The sequence below is a fragment of the Limanda limanda genome, chromosome 15 (assembly GCF_963576545.1).
Source record: "Limanda limanda chromosome 15, fLimLim1.1, whole genome shotgun sequence".
Classification (NCBI taxonomy): domain Eukaryota; kingdom Metazoa; phylum Chordata; class Actinopteri; order Pleuronectiformes; family Pleuronectidae; genus Limanda; species Limanda limanda.
In genome coordinates this window covers 17948933-17967225 of record NC_083650.1, presented here as the reverse complement: position 1 = coordinate 17967225, position 18293 = coordinate 17948933, and the positions used below count along the sequence as shown (strand labels likewise).

Here is an 18293-nt window from a genome sequence, read left to right as displayed (position 1 = left end):
ACACAGGGACAGTTCAGTCAGACAACTCATGTTTGAGATGTTCATTGCAGCAGCAGAACATAGTTAGAGTTTGGCTTCTAGGCATCGACTTCATCACTTCTCAACATATGATTATATTTACATAACGGGAAGTAGTGAGCCAATATCTTTAACTCCTCCGTCAGAGCCTACAAGTGGTTGCTGGGGTGTGGAGAGAGTGAATCAACAGGCTGGGATACTGACACAGGGCAGCAGACCTCTGCATTAGGTAGGTGTATATGACAGAGAATTGTGAAGGGTGAAGCAATTCACTTGATTAGAGCAACGCTGAAGTTAAATCCCTGAACTAGCTGGCAAATGTAGCTCCATTTATGGTTTTGATTCACCTGCTCTAAATCAGCATGGCAATACGAAAAGAATAACACTAAACATATTAAATCAAACTAAATGTAACTTTGGTTATTTTGAGAGTTTGCTGAGAGTCATACCAACAGAGGGGTCCTCCAGTCTAACGTATCCCCCTCGGGGCAAGTGGAGCAGCTGGTAGATGACCTGGCCGTTGGGACCTTTATCGGGGTCCACAGCTGACACCGACAGCAGGGTTGTGCCCGGCTGAGCTCCTTCTAAAATCTTCTCTGTGAAGTTGGAGACGCCAAAAGGCCGGAAACGAGGGGCGTTGTCATTTACATCCAACACGTTGATGGTTAGCCTCGCTGAGAAGAGAGAGCGGCGTGTTGAGAAGAGAGACGGGGTGTAAATACGTTCTTATAAATAAAACTAAACATAGATTTTGGTTTGGGGAATGAACTCACCGTTGGGAACGCTCCCGGACTTGTCGATGACATCACTAGCATTGTCGTGTACAGACACAATGATCTCAAACGTAGCTACCTGCTCTCTGTTTATCGGGTTGCGTACAAACACTGCCCCTGAAATTTTTAAAGAAACACATAATTATTGTACCAATTATTGCTTTCTAAACCAAGATATTAAAGGTGGGTAAGAGCCATGACTCGCCAGTGTGTAAATCTATGCCAAACGACTCCTGCAGGCCCTCCACTGGGTTGTTCCCATCATCCTTTGCCTCCACTGAGATGATGTAATACTCCAGCCGGGGATGCAGATCTTGGTCCTCGGCGGTCAGCGTGGCCACCACAACGCCCGGTGGTGTGGACTCATTGACGCTTATCATGGTCAAGGGCTCTGTAAAGCGGGGCCGGGAGTCGTTTACATCATCCAAGATGACTGTGAGGGTGGCAGTGCCCGACATAGGGGGTGTGCCACGGTCTGTTGCCATGACAACCAGGCGGTAGGAACCACGCTCCTCTCTGTCGAGGGTGTTGTTGCCGACCAGGACAGCACCGGAGAGCGGGTCGACCACAAAACGGTCCTGAGCACCGCTTTCCAAACGGTACATGAGCCAGCCATTAGAGCCCGAGTCAGCATCAGTGGCCGACAGCTGAGTCACCACCACGCCTGAAAGACACAGAGTAATAAGCAAGACGCCATCAAACAAGCATGAACAGGCTTGTATTATTGTGAACATGTAAAGCCTTTAACCCTGACCCTAATCTAAGTGTAGATAATCACAGGCTGGGACTTTAAATGTGAACTACCTATACTTTCCTGTCAGTGACTTAAACCTGGTGGATTATATATAAGTCATATGTCTCCCAGCACACTCACTACACACAGATCATTTGGTCACAATCCACGCACCAGTGGGGCTGTTCTCAGGGAGTCGAACACTGAAACTGGATGGACTGAAGACGGGAGGGTTGTCGTTCTGGTCCAGGATGGTGACTGTCAGAGGGACGCTGCTGTTCAAACCTCCTATGTCCTCCGCAACCAGGAACAGCTCCACACGAGGCTCCTGAAAGGCCTCGCGGTCCAACCTGGCCCCCTGACGCACAAGAATCAGACCTGGAGGCAGATACAGAGACATTACCAGCTGCACTGCACCTTTCCTCTGTGTGTGCGTCCTGAAGAGTCATAATCGTACCAGTCTGGGAATCCACAGTAAAGAGGTCCACTCTTGCTCCCAGCAGGAGATACTTCATGACAGCGTTAGGTCCAATGTCTTTATCCTGAGCCAGAACGGGCCCATTCAACACTGTTACTGTACTGCCTGGGACGGGCAGAGACAAAGAGGTGACAGGAGTGGTAATATTAATAGGTTTTGATTTCTTTATTTTTTTCATTTGGCACCTGTTGATGTGTCTCCTACCACTTGGATAACTGATCAAATACAGAGTTTATGACTGGATATTCTGGATGCAGGTCATCAACTGCGTCTTCCTATGAGTTCTTGACAACAACACAAAAGTCATGTCACCTCTCAACAAGAAAGTGAAAAAACACTAAAATGAGCCATATGCAAACAAGGTCAGGAAGTAGGGCAGACAGTTTTGCAGACAGTGTTTTTTTCAAATCAGTGCTCTGACAGAAGGTGACAGTCACACTTGCTTGGTTTGTACCTGCTGCAGAGTTCTCAGTGATTTCCGCCCTGTAGCTGGTCCTGGTGAATATGGGCCTGTTGTCATTCTCATCCAGAATGGTGATCATCAACAGGTCTGAATCCTGGTGAAGTGAGGAAAAAAGAGGGGGATAAAGAAACAATGTTGGTAGGAATGGATTAGGTGGCATAGCATAAAGGTGAGAATGTTAGCGGGGAAAAAAGAAGAAGTTAATCAGCCCACAAACTGTTCCACCGCACTTCACCACAGTGGAGAATAATAAGCTGTTTTCATAGAGCAGACAGTTCACTTGTTTGTGATAAAACCGTTTCTCAACTTTTGCACAGAGGAAACAAACATGACACCTTAGAGCTTTGAGAGAAAAAACTTCACAACCACTTTGTGGTTGATTCTCCTTCTGTCATTTAAAGTAAATTGTGTGTGTTGGATTATTGTGAGTATAATATGAAACATGATGCAACAGAAACCACAACATTGCTTAAAGATAGGACAGGTAAGGACAGAATTGTCAAATAAAGTAATGTAGATTTTTTAAATAATTTTCTGAAATTAGCTTCTGCTGTGGAAAATCAGCAGAATATCCTTCACATGTTATGAGTAATGTGTATTTATCGACCTAAAGCAATGACATGTTGGCGTCATTCACATGTGAGCTGCCTGTGTGGAAACGTGTGAACGTGAGAGAGGGTTTACCCTGCGAGCGATGCGAGGGTTCTCAGGGTTGTCTTTGACAGTGATGGTGAGTCGATACTCAGCCACTCGCTCTCTGTCCAGCGGCCTGTTCACTTGCACCACACCTGTCTGAGAGATACAGAGAGGAGGAACCGAATCATGTGTGTGCTGAGAGTTGCATTATTAATATAGCAATATGTTTCATCCCAAATAAACTGCGGGTACAACCTTGTAATGCTACAGAATTCATCTTTTCAAACTCCCTTCTCTAAAGAACATGCAGTGTTTATACACACTGCGATATATTTATGCTGCAAATACATAAATGTGTATATTGACAAAAGCTGCTGATCTGTAAGTGTAGCTGCATTAAGGGTGTACAAGCACAAAATGCTGACATTACATAAGATGTAGATGTAGCACTTGTGCAATAACATGCTTTCCATTTCCAGGTTTCACTTATTTCCACCACCTGGTCCACCTTCACCACATCAGCAAGTTGCATTTTTCAGTTTCTTTCTTCTAAAACCACATCCATTTGATCTCACTGTGTCATTGATGTAGAAGGCTCCGTCCTGGTTGCCCGCGGTGATGTTATAAGTGAGCAGTGCGTTGCGTCCGCTGTCCGCGTCACGTGCTCGGACTCTGGCCACAGAGGTGTGTATGGAGGCGCCCTCGCTAACGCTGGTGTTGTAAGGCAGGTTCAGGAGAACCGGGTCGTTGTCGTTGATGTCTCGGACCCGGACCCCCACCACCACCTGAAGAAACCAGTCAGAGGTAATATTAGTGGTTCATGATAGGTTATGGTTAAGTTGTATGCCTCATTTACATGGCCTGCTTTTAATAAATGTGAGAAAATCTAAGCATTTGGAACTAATTAATTCTCAAAAAACCCAATATTTGCCAATAAGTTGCATTCACATTTTTAATGACTTAAACATGTAAAATTACAACCTGTGCCAAACACTTTGTTAAATCAACACTTCATGTTGAGCTCTAAGGCTCCTTTTAAATATGAACTGTTTAGGTTTAACTACCAGGTGAAGATTGTGGATCTGGTAGAGGAGTGTAGTTTGTGAAAGTGATATTAGTTATTCATTTGTTAGTAATCAAACAGTTCGGTATGCAGTAATTGTCCATGCAAGCCAAAGTACAGCACAGGAGCGAAGTGAAGCTTGGAAGATCCAAACTGTTAAAGATGATATTTGTGTTTAAAGACCCACCGAGCTGTTGCGAGACGGGGTGCCCAGATCTCGGGCTGTGACAGTGATGTTGTAGAAGGCTGTGGTCTCTCTGTCCAGCTCCACATCCTTCCTCACCCGCAGCTCGCCTTCCACTGGAGAGACCATGAACTCATCTGACAAAGAGAAAGAGAAAAAGAGGCTCAGAGGTACAGGATCTAATAATATATCACTATCCACACAGAAAAACAGGGCGGTACTAACTCTGGGGGTCTCCACCGCTGATGCTGTACTCCACTTTGCCGTTGAGTCCAGAGTCTTCATCACTGGCTCTGAGGGTCCAGACCCGAGGTCCTGGCTGACCCTCAGTGACCTCGAAGGGTCCCTCATAGGCTTTGGGGAAGGTTGGTGTCACATCGTTCACATCTAGGACGTTGACGAGCACCTAAAGAGAGAGGAAGGACATTTTTAACGCATTCATACAGATAGAGAAGTATTTATTTATAAATTGAAGTATTTATTTTAAGTTGTTAATTTCCTTTTTCAGTGACAAGCACTTGATTCTTGGATTACGTTTAAACCACATATATTCAAATGGAAGAGATCACTTTGAGAACTTTGAAAAAGTATTATATTTGTGTCATTACTGTTGTGCTGGATGTCAAACGAAGAGCAGGGTTTAGAGTCTGGTCCGTGGCTGTGACAACCAGTGCGTAGTGTCCATTGCTGATCTCGAAGTCCAGCTCCTTCACAGCAGTGATTGTTCCCTAAACACACGCATCACACACAGAGGGTCAACATGTTGTTTTCTGAGGTGTGTAACTCCACCGTGTGCTGGTGTCCATGTCGTACCGTGAAGCTGTTGATATGAAAGGTCTGGATCAGGTTGCCATGAGCGATCGCATATCGCAAGGTGCCGTTCAGACCCTCATCTGGGTCGATGGCTGTTACCGTGGCGATGGTGGCTCCCACTGTGTCCGGTCCCTCGCTCAGCACGGTGACGTACTCCTCCTCAGGGAACTCTGGGGCGTTATCGTTCTCATCCACAATGTGGACATTGATGGTGGTTGAGGTCTGTAACAGAAACAGACACAGGACAACTTTTACAGCTGCACTTCTAGTTATGACTGACTGTGTTAAACTGTACAACAACATCAGTGCCAGCTCTGAGTCATTTCATCAACTCACTCTGGGGGAAAAAAAGGCAAACTATTAAATTAAAGTAAAGATGCATAAATACATGAGTGCATCCTAAAGGAAACCCCTTTGTGAAACCACTGACAGATTCTCATGCATAAAGAATTGAAGGTCGAGTGTTGCTGCCGCACCAGTCAATGATCTGAGTTTCCCTTCCAGTGATACTAAAAGGTGGATCATCTAACACCTGCTTATCCAAACATCACAGCAGCTTGACCTGATATAATATATGTTAATCCACTGTAACCAATTTAATTTGGATAAACAAACCAAGCCAAACATTGAAGGGCAGTGACTTTGCACGAGTCACTTTTATATCGTTCTGAGAAAAGATCCCTTCTGTTTTAGATTGGAAAAAATCGAATGGTTAACAGGAAGCCATCAAGGTCGTAAAGATATCGACATTAACCATGTGAATAAAAAGGATTTATGAGGCTGTATTATTGGAAGATTCAAGATATTTATTTGTCAAACCATTTACAACAGAAAGGAGGGAAAAATCTATGTAGAGAAACTCCATTACCAAAAAGGGAAGTTAATTGTGTAGTAAATAAAGAAGAAGCAAAAACTACAGATATTAGTTATACGATAAATAAGGTAGTAATAAAATAATATAGCAGGAATAAATAAGGAGTACTTGTATGGACATAATGGAACCTACAAACACACAATATGGGGAAGGTGTATGATCCAATGACTTCTTTGTGCGACTCATACTGGGGCAGGATTAAAAAAAAAGTAAACCAACATTTCTGAATAAACTCTAAACCAAACTAATATTTCTAATGGTTTCAATCCAAAAAGATAAAACGCAGATTACAGGGTATAAAAAGTTTAAATCAAGTTGTGGTGACTGGTTCCACAGTCTCAGCCCTGGGGGTGGGGTCACACACAGAGGCTGTGACAGCGGGGGAGGAGCGCTTCTCACTACGGGCTTGTTCTTGTTGCAACCCGCGCTGCAAAGTTCAGGAGGATCAAGTGAAGTTAGACAGAGACAGGAGCCTGTCAACAAACTCCCCTGCTCAACTCTGAGAGAATATCCGCCTCTCGCCTCTGAGTGAAGGGAGAACCCGTGTGAACACAGCTCTGTTTCTCTGGGACACGATGGAAGCAGGATTACTGGGTCGCTCAGCCCCCCCCAGCAGGATGAAGCTCATGTTGTGGCTCTGCTCCGCTCTGGTCTGTGCAGGTAAGACCACTCACATCCACACAGCCACCACCAGACCTGAGGGTTTCTTCCCCCAGACCAGGAAGTGTGGCAACCCTGATCACGCTTTTCTTTTAAGTGACAAACTCAGAGAGACTGATGGAAAAACATTAGTTGAGTAAAGTGATTCTGTAAGTTTGTGTAGATACAAATGCACAGAGACCAAGAACAAGGCTGGAATAGAGAAGGCCATTTGTTGAATTGTTTATCAACTTTCTTTTTTACTGATGTAAACCCTGTGATATACATTCATGTAATATTAACAAGACTCAGGCTATATATCTGGTACTCACTCCATAGTCTTGTTTTAGTTTTTTATGTATTTTTTTTAATGGTTTTCAGAAACAGCTGCAGGTCTATCCTTGTCTCAGTAAAAACTAGTTGTAGGGAACGGTTTCATGTGTCCCCAGACTTTGGATTGTTGCTGTTGTTGTTTGGAGAGGGAACATCTGGTGTGAAGCTGTGTTAAAGCCCCTCCCTGGGGGATACAGCTAACTGTAAATCCATTTGAAACCCACCCTGTATAACATAACCCCCAACTGAAGAGTCGGCCTTAATGTTTTTTATAGTGGCACGTCTGAAATGACCAGGAAATGTCAGGCTAATTTGAAACTGTGAAAGAAAAAAAGGTTCATCAGAAATGGTAGTGAGGAAGCCCTTGTGAGCAGGAAGAGTTTGATGACCTATAAGTTAAGGAACCCATATACACATTTACTGCATCTTTTTCATTTAATTTCCGAGTGTTGACGTCGGAGCTGTGATGAAGTGCAGTCATTTTTTTCTTCAAGGCATGCTTTGAGAGCTTGTAGGCATCTGACTTTGGATGAGAGAGGAGAAGCAGCTGTTGCCTCCAGGGCGCAGAGGGCCTCACTTCAAACACTAAAACCTTGAAGAGGTTATCAGTTTTTGACTTTTGGATTTGGTCTGTTTAGATGAACTCACATGATAAATCTGTCAAAAAATCCACAAGTGATGTTGACTGAACTTTCAGGTTGGCTCAAATTCTACCAAAATTCTCAACATGTTCATGTTCCAAATGGAAAATAAGAGATATAGTCAACAGATTAAATAAAGTAAAATGTTTGATTTAGTCCCACAAAACTTCACAGCTCCAATAAAAAGCTAATGTGTCCCTTCGACCCAGTGAACTCTTCTTTGTTTAGAGGTTTCCTTCCTTTCAGCCTATGATGAAAACAGCTGTTTGTGCCACCAGCAATAATGGGTTCCTCCTCCCCTAAACATGACTTGAGATAAACACAGCAATAATCAGTGCTGTGTTTCCGCTCAGTCCAGATAAGCATGGGAGGACAATGCCACACGGTCAGAACTGGTCAATGAAAAGCCTCCATCTCTGGGCCGACTACTTTCTCCTCCTGTTGTGTCTGAGCTGGTGTCCTGCATTGATTCCCCCCTTTCCTAAATGAATAAATCATTAGTAGGATCCAGCAATTAAAAATGGCTTCCTGGGTCAGGCTCATCGACAAGAATAGGCCTGTATGTTGACGTGCAGCAGCTGTGTGGGAACATGGTGTATGAGCAATAAGGAGAAGGTGGAGGAGGGGGTGCTCCCTTCTTCTCTCCTTTTTGAGGGTATAGCCTTTTTAAAGTTCTGACAAACAGTGGAAGGTGAACATTTCTTATCTGATGTTACAAATGGAACAAGAATGATGAGTCAAAAAAACCAGAGTGGCCTTCATACTTGTAGTGATGATTTGTCTTCCACACAAGGTTCAAGGATACAGCATTGACCACACCTGATAAAGCCATGACTCAGCTTCTAGTCACAGCAATAACATAATGTCCTTTGGTTTGTAAAGCAGTAAAACATTTAACTTTAAAGGAAACAGTACAACCATGCAGCTGTAAAGTGCAAAACCGGAAAGATCCAGTGAGAGAGGAAGCTTTTGTCTAAAATTATGTCATAATCGCTCTTTCCCTGTTTCAACACTATAAAAATACCAATTGACACTTTCAAAATGACAGTGAAATGAAGAAACTCTGGTGTAATTATGTTGTAAATGTGCTTACGAAGCTACGATGACACAACCCTTTAGTCACAGAGCTAACTTTTTGAAGACCATTTAGAGGAAGATGAAGTGGAAGATTCCTGGATTAAATACAGTACATTAATTACATAGCTTGCATATGTTGCCTCAGGAAATAATAAAAAAATGATGAGATCCATGAACATGATAACCTACATCACTGACTCTTAACCACTTCCTTTTATGAGCGGGAAGTGTCTCAAATTCCACAATTAACACTTTCTATTGATGAAAAGATGCCTGAAGCATCAGTACAATAGAGGCTTCAACTGAAACTCTCTACTTTCTCTCTCTCTCTCTCTCTCTCTCTCTCTCTCTCTCTCTCTCTCTCTCTCTCTCTCTCTCTGTGTATGTGTGTTTATGGGCTAATCTGGGATCCTCCTGCTGGTTTCATCAACACCCTGTAATGGGCTCATCATTACCATTACGGCGGGTGTGAAAAAGGGTGGAGTCTGAGGTGTGTGTGTTTGGGGAAGCAGCACTTTTACAAACACAGGTAGATACTTTGTGCAAGTGGAAGGACACCAGATTAACCAGTAGGGTATGTTCAGTAATCAGTTTTTGGTTAGGATCTTTTTAAATACTCAGATAGTCTAAGTAGCTGGTGCAAAAATGAAGACATGATTAATTAACACAGAAAAAGCTATATATGCCGCATGTTTGAATGGGAAAAGAGAAAGCTGGCTGTCAAAGGCAAACATGTCCTTAACAGGTGGCATCCAGGGTTAAAACAAAGAGGGCCTGTTTCTTGGCCCTCGGGGGCTATCAGGATCCCGAGAACAGAAATCAAAGGAGGAAACTTAGATCTATAATCGAGCCAAAACACAGATGTCTGGTTTACATATGAAGGAAACCCTGCCTGTGTCAGAGAGAGCAGAGTGTGCTGTCTGTTTCTACCTGTGGTTGCAACCACATCAAGCTCAGATAGTGCTGACACTGTAGTAACACAACCCCATAGGCACCAAAGACGAATGCTAAAAAATCCTACTCATTGTCTCTAAGAGTCCTTTAGTGAGGTCTGGTCATGTTAGTGCGTTATCTTTTTGATGTGTATATTATTGTCCCAGCCCAGCAGTCAATCAGATTTTGGCTTTTTACTCTGCAAGGTAAAAGCATATTTTGCAGAAATCTACAGGGTGAGTAAGACCAGAGAAACTGGGGAATAGTTGTCAGAAAGAAGGGCAGGGAGGAAGGCAGGGCGGGTGTGAAACAGGAGAGGAGAAGGACTTCCCCTGCTATTGTCCCACCGAACAGACAGGAACAGCCACAGGGGCAACAGTTTCACTTTAATCACCCTCCCTGCTCTTCCTATTGCTTTTCCCAACACACAATGGGCCAGTGCAGAGTTCAGCTGCCCACCCGGGAACGTGGCACGTATACATCGCACTCTGTGTGAAACATGCATGCGCAGGATGCACACACACACTGTGTATACAAACATGCACAGATAATGAAAAAGGAAAGGTCGCTGGCTGGTCAGCTTCTGTGTTTCCTACTCAGCACAGAGTGTAAACCAATCACATCAAGGCTTTGACATTTGGACTAAAACTATTTATGTCCTTCCTCATTTATATTGTAGCTGACCCAAGAGACCAGTGCATGGCGAAACATCTGACCCCCCCCATTGGTTTGGAATCACACAGCTGCTTCCCCAGCGCCCTATGTGTTTAACACTGAGCAAGGTGCTAGCAAATAATAACAACTACAGCAAGTAGCAGTGCATGTGTTTTGCCTTTGACAGTAGATGGGAAACACATCCAGTGGCATTGTTGCTAACAAGGAAATTAGGGTTGCAGCCTGCTTGAAATTTGGAGCCAATGAGAAGCTGTGCAGCAGCAGCAGCTGTGGAGGCCTTCTGAGAATAGTAAGGAGCCACACAGGAGGAGCAGAGTGTGTTGTTATCGCGTGTTGGGACGAGTCAGGAAGGAAGTCCACTCCTTAAATCCTGGCACTGACCAGTAACCCTCAACAAACACGCATGCATGCACTGTGAAATGTGTGATCAATGCAATACACTGTTGCATGTACAGTTCTCGTTTGCTGCAGTGCCCACACACCCACACACACACACACACACACACACACACACACACACACACACACGCAAGCAAGCTTCCTGTCTTTGCATTGCAAAAACACACAGCAAACTTCTACAAAGAATGGGAATAATCTATTTAAGTGTAGTAAAAGTTGTTCTGGTAGTTTACATAATGGTTTTATGGGAGTCATTATTTAGGTGTGTCGATGCTGTACCGTTGCTGTGTAGTGAGGATGCATTGAATAGATTATGTTGAGTTTGCAATACTATGTTTTCTTGTGAGGCTGAGATTGTGGCTTCAGGCTGCAGAGCCTTACAATATGTTCACTATGTTGTGTTACTGCAGTGAAATAATCATGCAGAGCAAACATTAAAGAGTGTTTCTACTCGTGTGTTCCACTGCTGCAGTAAAGTGCGAACAGGATGTGGTTGCACACACTTGTGTGAGGGTGAGAGAAGAAGAAGGTCTAATGCAATATATACAGAAACATCTCACAGCCTCTCTTTTCAGCTTCAAGAACTTGCATTAAGGTATGTGGAGGATCAGTGTCAGTGAACAGTCGTATGAGATAGAAAGGGCTATTTCACCACAGTCTCACAGCAATGTTACCGTACAGCGAAGGTGGTGTAAGCAGTGATTTAACAAGACATCATTCAGATCTCTACACAACCTTATCATAACATTCATGCATTGGCAATTGACTCTCTCGCTTTAGCTGTCCAAGAGGATCTTGAGATTTAACTCCCACAAAAATAAAGAACATGAATGATGCGGCTGCCTGAATGTATTTAAAATCCAGGAAGCATGTAGTGTGCAGAAATAGAGCTAGGAAAATATTGTACTGTGGTTTTAAATTAATTTTACATTGGTACTGTGGTTATCTATGTTATAACTGGTGGTGCTGGGCAGGAACTTAATCATACTCAATTTCAGCTGCAAAACCATTTGAAAAGAACTGTGACTTAACCTTCAACTTGCATGGTTGTAAACCAATATACAACTAAATTGAAAGAAAGCTGGCATATTGTGGATGTACCTTCATTAGGTTTTCTACATTATTTAAAATTAAATTATATCTCAAAACAAATACAAATAAAGGTTTTATCCTAGTTGTATGTAATGTCTCATGTCTCTCCTGAATATGAAATTCTGCTACTGCCATCATAATAAACCAAACATGTGACTGTAATATTTACTTAACTAAAAATAAACCTTTTTTTCTTGTCATCATGTTATTTGTGTTCCCTGGGTTGAGCTTCTCTTGCACTTCCCATAATTCCCACTGTAAACAAATCCCATCTATGTCCAAAGGAAACTGGCAGACTTGGACCTGAAACCACAGCCACATCCACAAACCGCATTGTTTCTAACCTGAAGCTTCAAGGTTACAGATTGGTGGATCTGGTTTGAGGTTATGTTTAGAAAAGGAAGGACTGACTCTAACTTGAGATACAAAAGTTGTGATAAACATACTAGCAACTGTATGTGCTAACAGTATTCTTCCATATTTGCTTTCTTCCTCCAGCCAATGGGGAGTCGACCCATGGCCACGCCACAATAAGCGTTTCTGCCCCCCACCTCTACTACACCTGTCCCGAGGGTGCAACCGCCAAACTGGTGTGTGCCCAGAGAGGTGCTGCCATGCACACCACTGATACCTTGAAGCGCAGCTGGTTTTTCACGCCCCACAGTGACCAGCACTGTTCGGGAAAGGAGGGCCCACGCCACACTACCTTTGGCGGTCATCCCCATGGCAACCGCAGCTTGCCGGCGGGGTTGCAGTTTGGAGCTTCGGAGCAGATGTTCTGGGCGGTTCTGCAGAACTTGACCCACGCTGACCAGGGCCGCTACTGCTGCATGGTCCTAGACATACAGGTGTTAAACAAACATCCCTCCCTGGTGCAGAAACCCCACAGTCACATTCTCCTCCAAGTTACACCACGTAAGTAAATGTTTCACTGTGAATGTGAAAATAGAATTTGATTAACTAACAGGGGAAGACATTAACTTAAGTAAAGCATGTTTGTTGAAAGTAGGACAAGATCAGTATGTTAGTTCCCCCGTAAATCTATGTGATGTTGAATTACCCTACTGCAGTTGACAACTGTGTGCCTAAATTTCGTATTCCATAAGCAGATGCTGTTGTGTTAAACAAGCTGTTTACTGTGATGTACTGGATGAGAGAGGTAATGCATTTATTTGTTTTTCCAGGGAGAGAAGGATCTCAAGATTGCACTGTCTGGGATCCCACACCATCTGGAGGTATGTCACTTTATTCGAGTCTTCATGGCCAATTGATGGCTACCCAGTTATTTCATTTATTTAACTCTCAGTCTCTCTGCTGCTTCCCCAGGCACCGTGCCAGTGGCCTTGGCCATAGCAGCCTGCATCTTGGCTCTGCTCTCTCTGCCTCTTATTCTGGTGCTTGTGTACAAGCAGAGGGAGAATGCCCATTCGAGCAGACGTATGTATGCACAAACAAGCCCGCACGCACAAACTCACATTTCCAGCTCGATTCTATGGATCAGATATAAATCTCTCACACTTGGCCCCTCATAGTGTTTGGCCTGACTCATATTTCCTGTCACTGAGGTGGATTGAGTGCATTTCACACAGTAGGAATCACATCCAGCTTGTATCTGTAGTGTTCCGCTCTGTTTCAATTCATTCACAATGGCCCATTTCCCGTTTCCTCTCTCCCAGGTGCACAGGAGCTGGTGAGGATGGACAGGTGAGTTTTCCCACACTCTCCCGGGCAGCGGATCTCATTCATCAGCTTCACAGCTGCGCTTTAGAATAATAACATTGTTTACATGGATAGTCTGCCAGTATCCAGTAGTTACATCGTTTCTTTCACAATAGGTAGTTTCTGCAAAACAACTTGATTACACTATAAGTTGTTAAAGCTCTGCTGGTAATTTGTAAGGAAATTTGTTTTCTATAAATCTATATATACATTTTAAACATCAATGATTAATCACTACTTTCATTTAGAGACATCTCTCTACGAATTCCAGAAATCTATCTCTGTCTGTATGTGGCTCGCATATCTCTAGAACCGTTCATCTTATCGGCTTCACTATTGGCATTTGTATTGTTAAGGTCTGAAGAAAGTGCGGTGTCTAATTTGGTGCAGTTTTGAGACAGGATATGAAGGAACTTTGATTACAAATGTGACCAGCAGCTAGGAATCATCGACATAAGTGAAGTTGTCAATAACAAACAGGGAGTTTACGATAACAGGCGTGTTGACTTTATGGCTCACCATAATCATTTTCTGCATCCATTAAATAAACAGAAAACCTTATTCAAAGTCCATTAGAGAGCCATACACATCTGTGTTTAAAGCCACGCTTTCCGCAAGAATACAAAAGCAACAACGAAAAATCCTTCTAAATGTTGAGCAACACATAAGTGTTGCAACCGTTTATTGGGTAATTTTGGTAATTTCATGCTCATCTATATGCTTCCCTTTCTTGTGTATTCAGCGAGGCCAACGGCCATGAGAACCCAGTGTTTCTCGGGAGATCACCACAGATTAAGACCCGCACCGTCTCTCAGATCATGGCCCGACAGTCCTCTGAGACAGGACACCACCTGTTGTCTGAACCAGGAACCCCTCTCTCTCCTCCTGCACATGGGGACGTGTTCTTCCCAATAGAGGGTAGGAAACACAAAACTATACATCATACACAACGGCAGGTTACACTAAAGGGAACACAATCAGGCCAAGACAGAGAAATTGATACAGGGGACATATAATAGGATCGGAAACAATCGCAGTCTACAGATGAAAAACACTAAATCATTCTGCACAGGCTGAGACATACAGGTATCTAACCCATCTGTTTTGTTCAGCTTTTACCCGCTGGCCTCTCTCACACTTTAATCTGACCTGCACCATAACACAAAGAGAGCTGAGTATGAGTAAGTTCATCAATTACACACTCAGTTTCACAAAATTTGAGACTATAAAACAAAATCCTTTGGACATGTATCACATTTTAAAAAGTATAAAGGTGATTTGACATTTTAAGCTAGCTTCATTGTTTTTGTAGAAATATTTACTTTATGTCTGCGACCATTTACTTCCCTTCACATTAATGTTTGATACCTATGTCGCATGTAACTATATTACTCAAGCACGCGGTTAGGAACAAACCTATTTCAAAATCAGTTTAGTAAAAGACTGATGCAATCACAGAGGAACCGTGTCTTTGCTTTTGCTGTAACATCCTGCATCGGTGAAACGTTGGTGGAAAGACACTCACTCTGTCGTGCATTATAGCACGCTAGCACTCAAAACAGCTGGGCTGAGTTGACGTGACTAAGAACATATTCTGCATAGGGGCTTTAATTTCTGTCACACAAATGAAACCACCACTTTCTGCTGTCATCATCTGAATACTTCTGTTCTCCTCCCTCGCAAGTCATTCTCCACCCATCAGCACTCTCATTTAACTCTAATGGCCCCTTCGACCGTTCTCTCAGACTCAACTTGAAATAATATCGAAGCATTAGTTACGGTGAAGGGGTTCAATCCTAAATGTTTTTCTACCGATTCCCGGGGCACCTGGGCAGACATTCCAGGCATACTGAAGTGGATTGCCCCGTTTTTTTCTGGAAACACAGTCAAAGGACAGATGCAGGCTTACTGAAAATCCACTCTGAACCATCTCAAATGCATGAATATGACCTTGAACAGTTTACTCAGTAAACATGGACAAGTCTCAGAAACACTGATTGAAGCTTGTCCATTGACAATGTACTTTATGTGAGAACTGACAAACAAATTAGATCTAAAACTGGGCTAAAACATGAAGGATTATGGTAAATGTTTGAAAAACTTCTGCTTAAAGCAGATGATGGCATCTCAGATTAAAAATTTGCCTTCACTCTGAAAGAAGCAACAAATGTTGCTAACACCGTAAAAAAAACTAAATTGTCAAAGTGGAAATTCCCTGTCAAAGGTCATTTCTTGCACTAGTACAAATGTTATGAAGAACACAGAGCCTGGTTTCCCATGAGAGGTTTCATGTTACGTGGATAAAAGCAGCACTTCAGCTTTCCTCTTCATCTTTTTGGTCCACTGACCTTAAGCAGAGCGGAATTTAACCAACAGCAGTTCCCTGTTATCTTTGACATGTCGCAACCTAGACTTAAGACCGCACAGTTCCGCTTTTCAATGGGTTTCCAGCCAAACACATTTTATTCTGTGAAATCTATCAGCGTTTGCTTGCCTTTGTACTTTTCAGAGAAGTAGGAGGTTTGGAAAGACAGATGCTGTTGTGTGTCTTTTGTCAACATCTGTCTGCATTTTGGGCAGGAAGTGAAATGTTCAATGAGCCACCTCCCACATATTGAAGTTTCCATGTCAGCACAAGACATGAAAAGTGCATTTTTTTATGCAGGTTGATATACGACCTGTTATTATTTCTTTGCTGTGACTGACCTGTTCCTCTCTCTGTTCCAGACACCATTGCTGAGTCTCCAGACTTCCTGCAGATTTAAAGTGGGGGTGAGACCTCAGTCGCTGCTCGGACTGCTGACCTGGAAACAGTCCTGCAACTCTCTTCCTCTCCTCTCTGCCTTCAGAGCGACGTTGCCCCTGTAAGCTGTCTCACAATAACCTCTGCTCGGAGAGTCATCTGTATATTGTCTGGACCGCAGGAGGGAACGAATTATTTCCACCTGCAACAACAGCTGGAGGCCAAAAGCGAACTATTGCTTGTGAGCACTTGTGTTGTGGCGGGGGCCGGGTTTGTGTGTTACGTTCCATCTGAACACTGTCAAGCATCTTGTGGGCCGACAGGCCCCCTCGGTCTGGAGAGGCCCACTGCTTGAGATGAACCCAGAGTGCTCAGGGTGAAGGTCCCGCGATATGCAGGGGTGAATTTGGCAGTTCTTTGTAAAATATAAGAACATACTGACCAGGACCCCCCTGATCATGTGTCTCACTTCAGAGCCAATTTAAAAAGAAATCTCAAATCAGACAGGGACTACAAAACAATACAGTTTAACTGGATCTCATTTTATGACACCTCATCCCTGTTCCCTGTAACACGTGTTGCAATAGTGTCAAACCGATGGAGGCTCAATCATCAGAAAAGTCCCAAAATTCTTGTACAAACGGACACGTGTTATTTTATGGCATTACACTGTTTCTCGCCCACAAATGGCCCAAGCTTCCTACCCCCTCCCTCTTTGCTACCTCAGTTTCTGTCAGCTCTGTTGCTTTAAATACTCTCCTTCCTTCCTGTACTCTCAGAAACACAGCACTTCACAGTGGCCTTAGATATATTCATTAGGTGCTGAACATTTCAGTGAGTACAGTATTTAGGGGAAAAAAACAGTTCTTGCGGATAATTGTTAATAAATGTTAGTCATGCTTGTGTACATTTTGATGAATAAGAATACATTTTTTATTGCTGTTTTGTGAATAATTTTGTCATTTTAAAAATGTCTTTTAGGATGTGCATTTGAATCTTCATTCTTATTTTTTGTGTGCAATGTCACTGTTACAAACTAAATATTATTTAGCATGTCTGAGAAGAAACGGTCTTGAAATGAAAACCAAACATTCATCATATATACATAATAAAGTCTGAGTGATTGTGTGAAACCACTGGTGTTTTTTTCATGTCGAAGTCAAGTTAGAGCAGGTTTCTAAACGGAAATAATCTTGTTTTGATCTGTTGCAGGTGTATAGGACAGGGCATAAATTTAATTTATTTTTCTGTTGAAGATTTTTTCACAAGTAGTGTATCTGTGTGTTTCATACAGTCAAAAGCTTGTATTAGACATAGACAGAACAATGCTGTGAAAGTATGTTTGCTCTATATTGCATTTGACTTGTCCTGGTTGTAGCTTGGAAATAAAGTGAAGCTCTTAAACCTTGCGTCGAGTTTATAAAATCACCGGTCTTTTCCACTGGCGGGTCTCCAAAACCATCACTACACAAGGACATTGTGCACTTGCTGCCAAGGGAACCATTACATTTGGAACAAGGTTGTTCCACTTGCGTGCCTGTAAGATGGTGCACACCAGAGGGAGACTGGCATTGAGCAGAGAAAATGATAAACCAATCTTAGTATCTTATTTTATGAGAGGAGACAGAGGGCTGGATGGGAGGAGGGGGGCCTGGTGCGGGTGTCCTCTCACCAGTGCTGTTTTTGCAGTCTTACATTAACTATATTATGCTTTAAGTTTGCACTACCATTAACATATTGTCACATGTGATAAGGAATGCACCCTTTACACAAAGTACTTCATATCTTTATGTTTATTAATACATTTAAAAGGTCATTTAAATGTTGCAACTATTTCTAAACCGAAAAAGCAACAACATACATCTTCCTTCTTTTGGAACCACTGTATGTCTTGTGGCTTTCCTGTTGACTGATGAAGGTGTTTCCTGTTACCTTCACAGCTCAACAGTTCATACTGTAGTAAACAAACCAATCTGTTAGAATCATGTGTCATTTACACATCTGATT

General features: G+C 42.9%; 2 protein-coding genes across 3 annotated transcripts in view; one reads left to right on the top strand and one right to left on the bottom strand.

Annotated features, from left to right (window-relative positions):
• Positions 1 to 18293, bottom strand: part of cdh23 (cadherin-related 23) — a 141417-nt gene that overhangs the window by 8351 nt on the left and 114773 nt on the right. For both annotated transcript variants that reach the window (XM_061087601.1, XM_061087600.1), the window contains 12 exons: positions 5162 to 5383; positions 4957 to 5076; positions 4574 to 4754; positions 4352 to 4485; positions 3677 to 3886; positions 3150 to 3257; positions 2457 to 2559; positions 1982 to 2107; positions 1699 to 1902; positions 997 to 1455; positions 792 to 908; positions 468 to 692 (listed from right to left, as the gene is read on the bottom strand). In XM_061087601.1, the coding sequence (XP_060943584.1) occupies positions 468 to 692; positions 792 to 908; positions 997 to 1455; positions 1699 to 1902; positions 1982 to 2107; positions 2457 to 2559; positions 3150 to 3257; positions 3677 to 3886; positions 4352 to 4485; positions 4574 to 4754; positions 4957 to 5076; positions 5162 to 5383 (2209 nt within the window). The remainder of the gene's footprint in view (positions 1 to 467; positions 693 to 791; positions 909 to 996; positions 1456 to 1698; positions 1903 to 1981; positions 2108 to 2456; positions 2560 to 3149; positions 3258 to 3676; positions 3887 to 4351; positions 4486 to 4573; positions 4755 to 4956; positions 5077 to 5161; positions 5384 to 18293) is intronic.
• vsir (V-set immunoregulatory receptor) lies at positions 6476 to 17690 on the top strand. The gene is made up of 7 exons (XM_061087181.1): positions 6476 to 6695; positions 12323 to 12739; positions 13009 to 13059; positions 13151 to 13261; positions 13501 to 13528; positions 14286 to 14461; positions 16271 to 17690. Exons 1-7 carry the CDS (start codon positions 6611 to 6613, stop codon positions 16306 to 16308), a joined length of 906 nt encoding a protein of 301 aa, XP_060943164.1. The 5' UTR covers positions 6476 to 6610; the 3' UTR covers positions 16309 to 17690.

Bases quoted from the DNA above. Each gene is read 5' to 3' on its own strand.
- vsir (XM_061087181.1), top strand. From the start codon at position 6,611: ATGGAAGCAGGATTACTGGGTCGCTCAGCCCCCCCCAGCAGGATGAAG. The intron at 13,262-13,500 runs GTATGTATGCAC...CCTCTCTCCCAG, and splicing joins GAATGCCCATTCGAGCAGAC to GTGCACAGGAGCTGGTGAGG. The intron at 14,462-16,270 runs GTAGGAAACACA...TCTCTGTTCCAG, and splicing joins CGTGTTCTTCCCAATAGAGG to ACACCATTGCTGAGTCTCCA.